The 14018-nt window shown below is 44.5% G+C and overlaps 1 protein-coding gene and 1 long non-coding RNA gene across 4 annotated transcripts in view; one reads left to right on the top strand and one right to left on the bottom strand.

The window, feature by feature from the left end:
- LOC311607768 overlaps positions 1–210 on the bottom strand; it is a 33691-nt gene extending 33481 nt beyond the window's left edge. For all 3 annotated transcript variants that reach the window (XR_014782730.1, XR_014782731.1, XR_014782732.1), the window contains exon 1: positions 76–210. This is a non-coding gene — a long non-coding RNA (uncharacterized lncRNA). The remainder of the gene's footprint in view (positions 1–75) is intronic.
- A 3-nt stretch (positions 211–213) lies between these two features.
- The window catches only part of CWC22 (CWC22 spliceosome associated protein homolog), a 51514-nt gene continuing 37709 nt past the window's right edge, over positions 214–14018 (top strand). Inside the window, exons 1-2 of the mRNA XM_084799805.1 lie at positions 214–336; positions 11674–11801. Of these exons, the coding sequence (XP_084655931.1) occupies positions 11775–11801 (27 nt within the window). The 5' untranslated portion in view covers positions 214–336; positions 11674–11774. The remainder of the gene's footprint in view (positions 337–11673; positions 11802–14018) is intronic.

The raw sequence follows: 14018 nt of genomic DNA, 5'->3' as shown, positions 1-14018 counted from the left end.
TCTCTGTTGTGAATGCCTACCGGCTTGAACTACATTTCCCATCATACACCGCGGTTCTCTATGGCAAACTATTACCTTTCATTTCCGTCCGCGCTTCCCGAGGTCGCTGGATCTTGTAGTTCACAAAGACTTCTATAGTCTCGTGTTCTTCGTAAGGAGGGACAGTGTGGTTTACTGGGTTGCTCTGACTCTGGTGTTACTAGACGGTATTATCACTAATAGTATGACGTAACATAGTCCATTCACTATCAGGTTTTCAGGATTTCACACCCTGCTTTCACCCGGGAAGTGGAAGTGACGCACTTCCGGTGTGATGGCGGCGCGGTGAAGCTTTAGGTAATTACGGAACTCTGGTGACTTGGGATGGACAAGGAGCCAGAGTTGGGGTGGCGGGTTGCTAGGTAGCGTGGAGAGGGCAGGGGCATGCGAGTTGGCGCTGGCCGGGTGCGCCTTGCTTTTCGCGCGTGGCTGCGCGGCTCCACCGGCGGCCCGCGAGGTGCGGCGTTCGCGGGCTGGGCCTGGCGCCGGTGGCGGGGCGTGCGCGACTGGGCCTTGCTCTGGGTTCTGGCTCCCTGCACCGCGTCCCCGCAGTCCTTGTTGCTGAAGTGCCCCGCTCCTCCTGGTGCGGTGCCGGCCACACGTCTAGCGGCTTTCGAATGGCGGGCCTTTCTCAGTCAGCTTCCCAGGACCTAGTGCTGGCATTAATAAACTGTGGTAACACTTTTGCCTCATTTCCAGCTCAATAGCTCAGTAGCTAAGTCTAATACATTTTCATTTATGGGGCTTTTTCCCCTACTGATTTGACTGAACCTTTGTCGGTTTCGCCCTCGTGCTGCATGTATTTCCGTCTCATCGTTAATTCTAACTCTAAATGCCTCTACTATTCGTAACTCTCAAACATAGGTCTGCAGTCCCCACAGTACACGTTTGCAAACAGTAATGTACCAGCTGTTTTCTCCTGCTTTCACTGCAAGACTGTTTTATACTTTATAGTCACTAACGTTTCTTTGAGGTAAACGGAGAATGATTTGAGGCAGAGGCATTGAGTTGCTTAAAGGACAATAAGTCGCAGGAGAGGTGGCCCAACGGTTAAGAGCACTTGCTGCTCTTGCAAAGGACCTGGGTTTGTAACCAAGCACCCACATAGTTTGTAATCTCATTTCCCGGGGATCTGATAGTCTCTTGCAACAGCCATTTGAGTTTTGCACATAAGTACACGAAAGACATCCATACATGTAAAAGTGAGCTACATTTTCTGTTAATTATGTACTGTATTTAGACTGCTTTTTGTTTTGTTTTTCCAGAGTTTCTGTGTGTAGCCCTGGCTGTCTTAGAACTCGCTCTGTAGAGCAGGCTGGCCTTAAAGTCAGCCATCTGCCTGCCTCTGCCTCCAAAGTGCTGGAATTAAAAGTGTGTGCCACCACTGCCCAGCTTAGACGGCTTTTTTTGTTTGTTTGTTTGGATTGTTTTGTTTTTTGAGACAGTTTCTCTGTTTAGCCTTGGCTGTCCTGGAGCTCTCTCTCTCTGTAGACCAGGCTGGGATTAAAGGCGTGCACCATAGCACTTGGCTCTTGAAAGCATTAAAAAAAAAAAAAAGTTAGCACATAGGCAAGGGAGTGAATTCAAACAAGCCTCTGTCTTTTGTACTGTGTTAGTAAATTCTGGTGAACAGAAACCAAAAAAGAAGGTATGAAGCTTCCATTTTTTTAAAAGAGGATCAGCAGTTAGAGAATTAATTACCTAATAGGAGAGACCCAGAATTAACTGGTGTTTAATCTGTTTTTGAGCCTAACTCAGTAGTGGCTTAAGGAAGACAAAGTTCAGTGCTTCCCCTTTGGAAACTTCTCCCATGAGTGCTCTGAGTCAGCTTATGACGGTAGCTTCCTTCTAGAGCAGAGCTTCCGTGCTGGGCACTGATGCTAGGGGTCTAGAGGCTGCATGGTAAATGTCTCTATGGCAAGATTTCCTTAGTCAGAGTATGCTCAGAAAGATGATTTCAGTCCATTCTGGGCAAGTTAGACATGATTAGCTAAGCTGAGGACCAAATTTGACCTGGGGCTTGGGGAGGACACAGAGTCGTCTATACGGAGATACGGTTAAGGCCTATGCTACAGTCCTGTGTTGGGGTTCAGTTTCCTCTTGGAATCCCTGAAAGAGCACAGCATCTAATCGTGCTGCCTTGATGCAGATGATGACAGCTTGGTGGCTTCAAGAAGAAGGGGTAGAGGAGTGTTCTTTATATGTCCTCAGAATAACTTGAGTCCTTTGGGATCTAAGATAATCAAAAAGCTACTCACTTTAGACCTTAATTTTAGAATTGGAAGCTGTTAAATTTGTGGTCCTGTCCAAGTATGACTATTCAGTGACTGAGAATTTCAAAGATCTGCTGGATCCATAAAGAGCCTCTCATGATTTGGCTTCATGGTCTCTTATGGTCCTTGTCATTTCTCTTCATTTTCTATATGCCCTCCTTCACATGAGTGACTTGAAGTCAGCAGTTTTGTTTGCTTGTTTTGAATGCCTCCGGCTGTGCACCTGGGGTCCCTCTTCAGACCTTTTCCTCTTTCTGTGTGGGTATATTTCCTGTTTGTCCTTCGGGACTTGGCCTTAGTACCTCTTGCTTTTTGTACACCCCAGACTTTCTCTTTTACAGCAGTTGTGTCGTTGTGTCATAGCTACAATGTCTAGACATTTCTTAAGGATTAAAAAATTCACTTTTTGATGTCTGTGTGTTGTATAATGTAAGTATTACCTCCCTATCCACTGCCACTGTTTTTACCAGAAAGACTGTAACTGCTATAGCTTCATCATTTTGGGGTCCTGTATTCTTGTATATTTTTTCAGTTGTTGTAGTCTCAGACGCTTCTGAACAAACACAGGCTTGAACAAATGAAGAACACACTTGGTCCATGATTAGAAGCACTCAGGTGTCCTACTGAAAGGCATGCATTATGTGAGGATGGCAATGGGCTCTTTACAGTTAAGGTTTTCTTTGGGCTTTGTCATCATGGAAATTGGTAGAGACCCACTTTTAATCAGAACATCAAGAGAAACTGTAACGACGCCCTTTGCTCAATGAACGAGATGCCAGGCTACTGAATAAAATTAACCCCCTTCCTAGGCATTTGAGCCTAGGATACCTGGGAAAGTAAGGCTTAGGAGGATGAATCTAAGTTCCACACGAATCAGGGGATGGTAGCAAGGAGGATGCCCCCTCAGTCTCTGCTCTGTTCAGAAGCAGAAAGACTGCTACTGAGAAAGTATCTTCTGTTTAAAAAAAAAATGTAAAGTGATACATTGTTGAAACAGCAAAGGTTTCTGTTTTAAAAACGTTTAAGTATGGGCTAGCCCTGAGCATCTCCTGATGGAATGCGCTTAATTTCAAAGCCTTTATATATAGTTAATAGGATCCTGCTGCCCTCCATGAGTGGAATGTCAAGTTTAGTATGCATAGGGAACTTACGCTTCAGAAATCTTACAGCCAGGGCTAAAAGACAGAAAACTTGTCAACTCCAGTCTGCCTTTGAAGTTCTACTGCCCTGGTCTCATTAGGAATCTTCCCTAAATGGAAACTTCCACCATGAGTGGGGGAAACAGCAGGTTTGTTTCTTCTCCTAAGAGAGTGAGTAAGATCAGGACTTGATGACTGACTGGGAGAGAAGAAGAAATGAATTGCCACTTGGGAATACTTACAGGAGACGAGCTAGAGGAAAAGCTGGCTTGAGATGGAGAGACGGGAACACGCTGCAGTTCACAGTGCCTTCTTTTGGAAGGCCATGGGGACCCACCTACAGGTTTCTTCTCAATGACTGGAGCGCCATAGAGGAATTGGTCTAGATTGAAGTGTCAGCTGACACTGTAGGGGTGGAGGTGCGCTTCAGAGAGAACAAAGGTGAAAGGTCAAGGATAGTGATTTGTTCTTGTAACACGTATGTTTCAGGTGATTCCAGTGTTAAAATTATAATAATGAACAAAACAAAGAATCCATAAACAAAAGTTAGAGTATAACTTAGATGCAGTTGTAGTTGTTGTCGTTAAAGTATAAATGAGAGGCAGAGCAGGAGGCAGAGGAGAGGCTGAAGGGAGGTGTGTAAGCTGGAGACTGACATCTTGGAAGGAAGGGGGATGGCTCACCAGGACCAGATGTGTAGCAGTGTCTGCTCAAAGTAGGGAGTTCTTGCTGGATTGTGCAACAGACCATTTTATAACCCTGATCAATGCTGAGAAGATAGGCATGGAAAGCCATGTACAGCAAGGAACAGGCATTTAGTGGTGTTAAGAATAAGGGACACTGCCAGGTGTGGTGGTGCACGCCTTTAATCCCAGCGCTCGGGAGGCAGAGGCAGACGGATCACTGTGAGTTCAAGGCCAGCCTGGTCTACAAAGTGAGTCAAGGCTACACAGGAAACCCTGTCTGGGGGAGGGGGGAGGGGACACCACCAACAAACAAAAGAATAAGGGACATCAAGTTTAGCTCTGACAAAATCATCTCAGCTGTGTAGGGAGAGCGAGACTAGGACTAGAGGACATAAGTCTCAGAATTTGTTTTTAAATGCACCTGTAAATAAGTTCAACATGTAGAGTTTTCTTTGTTCTCCAAAACCGAAAATGGAACCCAGTTCTGTTAATCTAGAGATGGATGGTTTGTATTTTGAAACAAAAATGGTCAGATTCCAGTTTTTATAGATAATAACAGGACGTTCCCGAGAATCCCGTTGTACTGCCTTCCATATGACATTTAGAACCAACTTAAGATTGCTCTTAAATTTTGAGTATTATTTAATACCAAGATACTATGTCTTGGTAAAAAGGAACACACTGAGAGATCTTAAAGAACATGAAAATTCTTTACAAAGTGAATTGATTGTATCATTTACTCCCTTACTTCTTTCGTTACTTAAACGTGGAGTACTTCATGGTACAGGAAATGACAGCACATAATACTTCTTCCTAGTTGATAATGTAGAATGCTCATTAAAATTATTTTTAGGTTTTTTTCTAATATCTGTATATTACCGTCTGTCATAGGCTCTCTGAATTTTAAATTGAAGTTCCTTTTTGCACATAGACTCAGAGACCAGATGACTGATCAAATGTTTGTTACTGTCTTTAAGAAACAGGCAGTATCTTGAACTATCTGCATAGCATCCCTCTTGGATGGGACCTGGGGATGGAATCAAATGCAGACACAGAGCAGCTGATTCATTAGAGGCTTGGAAGCAAGCATAGATGGCCTACATGTCTTTATTACAAATGCTTGCAGCAGATCTGTTTTGACATTTGTGATTTTTCATATTTTAGGAATGAAATAGAGTCCATGGAATATTTATTAAGCATTTTCCTTTTGGGGTCCAGGTCAACATTTTCTAATCAAACACGTTAATCTTTTAAGAAGCACAGTGACTCAAGATGATGTATGCCAGGTTTTGGTGTTAAATGATTTGCTACATAAATAACAAAATTCTTTGTGTTTTCAGAGCTTGAGATTAAAAATTACACATAAAGCATTGTCAGCATGTCCCTGGTGACTCCTGCACAAAGCATAGTATGTTATGGCCTCTAAAATTGTGGTTCTGTCATGAAGTCATTTCAAATCACTTCTTTTTTGAAATGTCAAAGGATAAATCTTTATCTTGTATGTGTGTGCGTGTGTATGTGGGTTCCCGTGCATGTGTGTGTGTGTGTGTAATTGTGGCTGGTCTTCCTCTCATTTTCTACTTGGAAAGGAACAATACTTTCCCAAGGATCCCATTGTACTGCCTTCTATCTTGACACTTGGAACCAACTTATTGCTCTTAAATTTTGAATATTACTTAATATTATCATTTCCCCATCAGGAAACCTGGATTTTTTTCATTCATTTGTTCGTTTGTTCCTTTGCTTGTTTGTATTTGTTTTTTTTGTTTATTTCTCATTAATTTATTCATTTTACATCCTGCCTTAGCTCCCTCTTTCCTTTCCTCTTGGTACCACCCTTACACCTTCCTCCCCCATCCCCCTCCTTACACCTTCCTCCCCCATCCCCCTTCTTACACCTTCCTCCCCCATCCCCCTCCTTACACCTTCCTCCCCCATCCCCCTCCTTACACCTTCCTCCCCCATCCCCCTCCTTACACCTTCCTCCCCCATCCCCCTCCTTACACCTTCCTCCCCCATCCCCCTTCTTACACCTTCCTCCCCCATCCCCCTTCTTACACCTTCCTCCCCCATCCCCCTCCTTACACCTTCCTCCCCCATCCCCCTTCTTACACCTTCCTCCCCCATCCCCCTTCTTACACCTTCCTCCCCCATCCCCCTCCTTACACCTTCCTCCCCCATCCCCCCTCCTTACACCTTCCTCCCCCATCCCCCCTCCTTACACCTTCCTCCCCCATCCCCCTCCTTACACCTTCCTCCCCCATCCCCCTCCTTACACCTTCCTCCCCCATCCCCCTTCTTACACCTTCCTCCCCCATCCCCCTTCTTACACCTTCCTCCCCCATCCCCCTTCTTACACCTTCCTCCCCCATCCCCCTTCTTACACCTTCCTCCCCCATCCCCCTTCTTACACCTTCCTCCCCATCCCCCCTTCTTACACCTTCCTCCCCCATCCCCCTTCTTACACCTTCCTCCCCCATCCCCCTTCTTACACCTTCCTCCCCCATCCCCCTTCTTACACCTTCCTCCCCATCCCCCCTTCTTACACCTTCCTCCCCCATCCCCCTTCTTACACCTTCCTCCCCATCCCCCCTTCTTACACCTTCCTCCCCCATCCCCCTCCTTACACCTTCCTCCCCCATCCCCCTTCTTACACCTTCCTCCCCCATCCCCCTTCTTACACCTTCCTCCCCCATCCCCCTTCTTACACCTTCCTCCCCCATCCCCCTTCTTACACCTTCCTCCCCCATCCCCCTTCTTACACCTTCCTCCCCCATCCCCCTTCTTACACCTTCCTCCCCCATCCCCCTTCTTACACCTTCCTCCCCATCCCCCCTTCTTACACCTTCCTCCCCCATCCCCCTTCTTACACCTTCCTCCCCCATCCCCCTTCTTACACCTTCCTCCCCCATCCCCCTTCTTACACCTTCCTCCCCATCCCCCCTTCTTACACCTTCCTCCCCATCCCCCCTTCTTACACCTTCCTCCCCCATCCCCCCTCCTTACACCTTCCTCCCCATCCCCCCTTCTTACACCTTCCTCCCCCATCCCCCCTCCTTACACCTTCCTCCCCATCCCCCCTCCTTACACCTTCCTCCCCCATCCCCCCTTCTTACACCTTCCTTCCCCCCCCCACCCCCCCCACCCCCGCTCTTCTCGTTCCCCTTCTCCACCACCAACCCATCCCAACACATGAAGTTGCATCAGGACTAAGCGCATCCTTTTCCACTGAGGCCAGACAAGGCAGCACAGCTAGGGAAAGGATCCAAGAGTGCCCCGCTCCAGTTGTTAGGAGACCTGCATAAGCTGCCCATCAGCTACTTAATGTGTAGGGAACCCAGGTCCAGCCCATGCATGCTTTGGGTTGGTTGATTAGTCTCTGAGCCGCCTTGGGTCTAGGTTATGTTAGGTTAATATTGTTTATTATTACCACTTCCCCATCAGGTTACCTGGAATTTTAAAAAAAGCACTGTTAGAATATTTAAAGTTTTCCCAGCCTGCTGTTAGTCTGTAGAATGCAGAGACACACTTGTGTCACATATTTCAGTGAATCTTGTAACATGGGTTGAACACTCCTAAGTCATGGTGCTAGAAGTGTTGAGCTAAGAAGACAGTGCAGTGCAGCCATCAGTGTTTCCTCATGTTCCGAGGTTTGATGTAATAGATAAGTAATTTCATAGGTTCTGGTTCACAGTTTGAAATATGTTTTACAAATACCACATATTTGCTTTCTGGATCTTCCTGGAACAGGAAAGTCACCATCGGCATAAAGTCCTGTCCTAGGAGTGCTGTATCTTCTGCTGTAAAATACCCTCAGAGAAGCAGGTGTGCGTTTGCTGAGTTGCTTACTTATGACAAGGCAAGGGATGTAATAATTCATCACTAAGTCCACATAGGAGAGCAGCGAGAGCTTTAAATTCTATATGAGCCGCTCTCATTGCGGGAATTTCCAGTTAGTCTAACTTTAAAATTTCCACATGCTGAGCTCTCAGGACCTTCCTTCAGGCGTGTTCTCTGTATATTTGGACAGTGATAGGAAGTTGTGTGCTTTTCTTTACTGTAGCAGCTGTCTGCAGTGTTAGCAGCTTTGCTCTTTATGTTTTGAGACATGAAAATATAAAAGACTGTATGTGAGTGACTGAAATAATTTGCTTAGGTATGTAGAAAGGTACAAACAAAAAGAATATGTTCAACTAGTAATATGAATAAATTAATTAAAAAAATAAAAAAGAACAGCACTAATCAGAAAGAAAGCTCATTAAAATTAAATAAATCATTTTAAAGGAAAATATATAGAACATTGCTTTTAGTGTGCATAGGTGGGGAGGAAAGCAAAGTTTAAGAAGTCAGTAGAGGGGCTGGAGAGGTGGCTCAGAGGTTAAGAGCACTAGATGAGCACATCTAGAGGTCCTGAGTTCACTTCCCAGCAACCATATGGTGGCTCACAACCATCTATAATGTAATCTGATGCCCTCTTCTGATGTGCAGGTGTACATGTAGGGAGAGCAGTGTATACATAATAAATAAATAGATCTTTTTTAAAAAGTCAGTAGAATCACAGAACAGAGTGCCAGCTCTGGCCCAGTGGAGGCAAGAGCTTCACTTACATGCGCCGTGTCTGCACAGTGTATTCCAGGTATGCTGGTCAGTTAGGAGTCCCTTATTGGTATTCACAAGGAACTATTGATAGCATAGTCTTTTATTCTGGTACTTTAAGGAAGTAGACCAGTTTTGGGATAAGAACATTTTCTACATTTTCTATTTTATAATTTGACAATGTGACATCAGTACTAATGTTGTCATTTTCATTGAGGTGCACTCTTAGATCTGAGCATCAGGTAAATCTAGCTTTAAATTTTAGGTATGCTTTTTACTAACTATAAGGATTTATTTTTCAACACTATAGTGTAACTTAGTTCTGTTAAACTAAATTTTTAAAAAATCATCACATTTTTGCCATCCCTCTTGGTTACCCAGCAGAATAAGCTAAGACCATGTTGCTAAAAATACCACATACCTTGATTTGCCAGATACAGAGAAAGCTAGTTGGATGTGAGCTGAAAACTTGCTGCTGACTAGCTTTCAGAGGGGCGGAGCATGTACAGGCTGCTGAGGGAGGAAAGGTAGCAAGTACTCAGCTGTGAACCTCACCAACTTCAGTACCAGCCTGCCAGGCAGCATGTGGACACTTGTGTGATAGTGATACTACTGCTGTGGGTGTAACCGGCACTCGGATTGTTTTGAGGTCCACTCCACAGGCGAAGACTCATACATGAACATGTAAACCCAGTCAGATACTTGGCTGGAGAAATCATAGGCCTTAGTGGGAGCTTACTGCTAGTTAAAATGGAAGTGTCCGACAGCCTTCCGTGTTTATTCCCATAGACAAACTCTAATGTTGTAGTTAGGGTTACTATTGCTGTGATGAAACACCATGACCAAAGGCAACTTAGTAAGCAGTTTACTTGGCTTACATATCCATTGAGAGGAAGCCAAGGCAGGAGCTCACACAGGGCAGGAACTGATGCAGAGGCCCTGGAAGAGGGCTACCTGCAAGCTTGCCATGGCTTGCTCAGCCTGCTTTCTTATAGAACCAAGGACCACCAGCCCAGGGATGGCAGTATCCACAATGCGCTGGGTCCTCCCCTGTTATCTCTAATTAAGAAAATGCCCTGCAACTGTACAGACTTGCTATGTCTGCCCCGACTCTTAATAATGCCATGGAGACTTACATTTGTTTATGATAGCTGTTGGCCTTAGCTTGCTGTTGTTCCCAACTAGTTCTTATAACCTATGTTTAATCTATTGTTCGCCACTTGCTTCTTTACCCCGTCTTCATTTTCATACATCGGACTTCCTCCTCATCTTGTAGGTGAATTCTTTCACTCCTCTTTCTTCCCTAGAGTCTCTATCCCTCTGGAAGTCCTACCTACTCTCTTCTGCCTTAGCTATTGAACATTCAGCTCTTTATTCACCCAGTCAGAAAATGATGGAAAACAATGTTTACCTAAGATTGAGACAGGCGATGCTTAACAATACCAAAGTCTGCTGTGCTCAGCTCTCTGCTGCTGCAGAAGTCAGCACTTTACACTGTGCACAGAACATCCCTCCCATAGTGCCAGAGATAGTTGCCTCCAGCCTGGTCTTTTGGAGCCATTTTCTCAACGGAGGCTCCCTCCTCTCAGATGGCACTAGCTTGTGTTAAGTTGACATTGAAACTAGCCAGGACACCTACTCTTGGTTTTCATGGGAAAAGGCAGTACAGTGAATAGGAGGCAAAAGCAGAGCCTCAAGGCTTCTAAAATAAGTGCTGAAAATAAGTGATCCTTGAGTGCTGAGCCCTAAATAAAGCATTTATACCATCCCATCTAAGACTCTGGGGCACCGTGAAAGAGGAGGCAGAAAGAACGGAAGCGCTAGGAGATAGGACCGTGAGCTGCCGCCTCTGCTGCGGCTCAGACCATGAGCTGCCGTCTCTGCTGTGGCTCAGCGTAGGCGAGGTGTCCACTTGTATTCAGTTATTACCACAGTTCTTTGCTTCCTGCATTTCTAATTCTTTCATTTTTTCCTATATTTCATTTTACCTTTCTGATTTCATTCTACCATAATAAACTATGTAATTATGATGAAAAATTTGATTGGCAGTCTATATGGATATAAGTACCAATTCTACCCTTCATAGAAATTACTAAACTATATTCAGCAGAAGGATATTAGACATATTAGCCACTGGAGAGAAGAAGCTCAGTTAACAAAGCCTTGCAAGCTGGCCGGGGCAGCTCCTGCCTGTAATCCCAGCACAGAGGAGGAATCTCTGGGATTCACAGGCAAACCAGCCTTACCTGCTTCGCAATTCCCAGGCAGTGAGAGACCCTGGATTAAACAAAAGATGGACAATGCCTGAGGAAAGACACCTAAGGCTGTCTTGTGGCCTCCAGACACATGTAGACACATGCACATATGCACACCGAAGGCATTTAGTGTATATTTAGGTTTATTCAACCAAATATTTTGCCTTTAAATGTGCATATATATCTGAAGCCTTATGCCTTTAGTAAAGCAGGTTAAAACATATCTCAGTCTACCAAATTATATTTCCATGTGGAGAATATTTCCAATGATTGATTCTGCACAAACATTGGTCTTTCATTTATATCATTGATATGTAAACATTGGGTATTGTTTCCTTGGTCTGTTTATTGTTTTGCATAAAATATTTGATTTAAGCATAAGTTCCCCTTCTGAGGCATTTCAGTGATAGTGTTATAAGAGCTCTGCCTTTAAATTAACTTTGGTCCTGTCAGAATACGCCTTCTGTTGGCTCTCTTGATTTTGTACTCTTTACTAATACATGTTAGAGATACGCATCCTTTTGTGCAACTATTTAAATTTTTAATTTTCAAAAATTCAATTACTATATCTACTATTACTAATTAAGATAAATGAAGTGATTGGGAGCCTGCTATGTGGAAAACACATGCCATTATTGTACATACTGTTAATCATTGTTAACAAGCTTGTGTTACTGTTTTTTAGGAGAAAGAAAAAGGAAAGTGTCAAGGAGTTCAGACCATTGAGTACTTGTTACTTGAATAAACTTGTGGAGTCTGGTTTATCGCATCAGTTGACACGAGAAAATGAAAACTAGTATGGCACACACGAAAGTAAGTGTTTGAAACTTAAGCTAGAAGTGTAAGCTGGCAGTCAGCTACTGCTTGTCCTTTAGACAAAGCTGCTTTTATAGAATTGCAACATTAGAGTCAGACAGTACAAAGATGCCATGCGTACTCTGACACCACAACTCTCCACCCTACCTCCCGCCTCCGGGTGTGTATGTGCACGTGCGCGTGTGCCCCTGTGTGTGCGCATGCTCCTAGAGATTGAACCTAAGACCTTGGTAGGCAAGTTAGTGTGTGAATGGTGTCTCCCTTAGGGTTTCTATTATTTAAGCAACTTGGGGAGGAAAGGTTTTATTCAGTTTACATATCCACACAACTGTTCATCATCACAGGAAGTCAGGACAGGAACTCAAACAGGGCAGGAATCTATATCCAGGAGCTGCCTTGTCCCCCTGTCCTGCCCAGCCTGCTAGGACCCAGGACCACCAGCCAGGGATGGCTCTACCACATGGGCTGAGCCCTCCTCCATCATTACTAATTAAGACAATGCCTTATAGCCTGATCTTCTCATAGAGGCATGGTCTCAGTCGAAGTTCCCTCCTTTCATATAATTCTAGTTTGTATGTCAAGTTGACACACTAGCTGCACAATGTGTGCGTACATATGTACATAATACATGTATAGACATACAATCACGTACATGAGATTCCACATGAATCATTTGAATGTGTACAAGTGAAGAAAGAAATAACACCAGTGTTAGCAGTGATGACATCATTCTCGTGGTGCGTGCTTTCCTGGATGATGTGCAGGGCAGGTAGCTCCCTCCTTCAGGGAGTGTAGATTCTTTGATGTCACTTAGTTCATATGTGAAAGTGGGCTTTTCTGTTGTACTTTAGACATTGTTTATTCAGCAAATGAAGAGTGAGTCATAAATTGCAGTGGCTCCTCTAAGGATTTTTAATAAGGTAGTGAACAAAATGATTTATCATTGTGTCACTTTCTGGGATGAGGAAGCCGAAAGTCAGTCAGAAACTTGCTAGGAAAGAAGCTGTGTGGTGTGTTAGAACGGTACCTGTAAGATTGCGCTGTGGAGAGAGGGAGCAGCGTAGCCTAAGGGCATCGATGTGTGCAGCTTATAGTTAGGTGAGCGCGGGCTCTACTGTGAAGGGAGGTAGTCAGTCGCGTGAGGAGAGACTTCTTAGAAGCTAATTGTGTAGATATCTAGAGGGAAGAATGTGCCAGAAAGGAGGAACAGGAAGTGCATAGCTTGTTCTAGTGTGACTGCAACAAATGGTGAGGAGAGACTTGTAGAATGTGAGGTCAGAGCAGTAATGAGGAAGAGTAAACCCATGGGCTTTCAGAAGTCTGCCTGGGAGGGGTCTCGGGAAGTCAGCAGTGTTTACTGGGCCATGCTGTTAGTGAGAGGGAGGATGTATTTTTATTTAATTACAAGTATATGCACATATCCCTTCCACTTCTCCACTAGCTCTGTACCCCTAAACTTCTTCAAAGAGAAAAGTAGACTGAACTCCGTGGCTGGACATAGTATGTGCTTGTCAAAGCTGCTTCTGTCATCGTTTCTATCCTCCAGGGTGTGAGAGCCTCTGGGCTTGTGCTCAAGAGACACTCAGCCTCTTTTTACCTGATTCCATTGACGGGGGCTCACCAGCCTGGTCTTTGTTGATCTGAATTCTGCTCTTTTGGGTTTGTGTTTACTAGTCTACGGTTCATTTATTGAGGGCTCAGTAGGTAGTTGACAGAATGTCAAGAGCCAGCATCAGCAGGAGAAAGGACACTTGTGAGGACTGTCTTTGGGCCTTATGCAAGCACTCATCTGTAGACTGAACATTTACAGGGAGAGGATCACACAGCCTTCTCAGGATCTTTCTGCTGCCTCTTTAGTGGTCCCTCTCGTGGCCATTAGGGGTCTTCTGTGGCACTGCACTAGGTAAGAACTAGATGGTGTTAGCCAGCATGTTCTTCAGACTCAGTGGCCAGTTGTATTCGGTCTGCTCCCATCTCTCATTTGAATTGGCCATTAGCAATTCACTAGTGTGTCAGGAGCCATGTTCTGCATCCTCCTTGAAGATTTCTCTGGACCTCCTAGAGATGCTCACGGCCACTGAACTTGGGCCCTTGCTCTACCACCTCCCTATTCTGCTTTCTTAGGTCATTACACTGAATGACTGAGCAGTCTCACATGATTTTATTTTGCTAACAAATTAGAAGAATTTTTTTAAAAGTAATTTTGACTATTAT

Source organism: Acomys minous, assembly GCF_964271855.1.
Source record: "Acomys minous genome assembly, chromosome: 10".
NCBI classification, from domain to species: Eukaryota; Metazoa; Chordata; class Mammalia; order Rodentia; family Muridae; genus Acomys; species Acomys minous.
The sequence above is the reverse complement of the archived record's forward strand: the minus strand, read 5'-3'. Positions and strand labels throughout refer to the sequence as shown.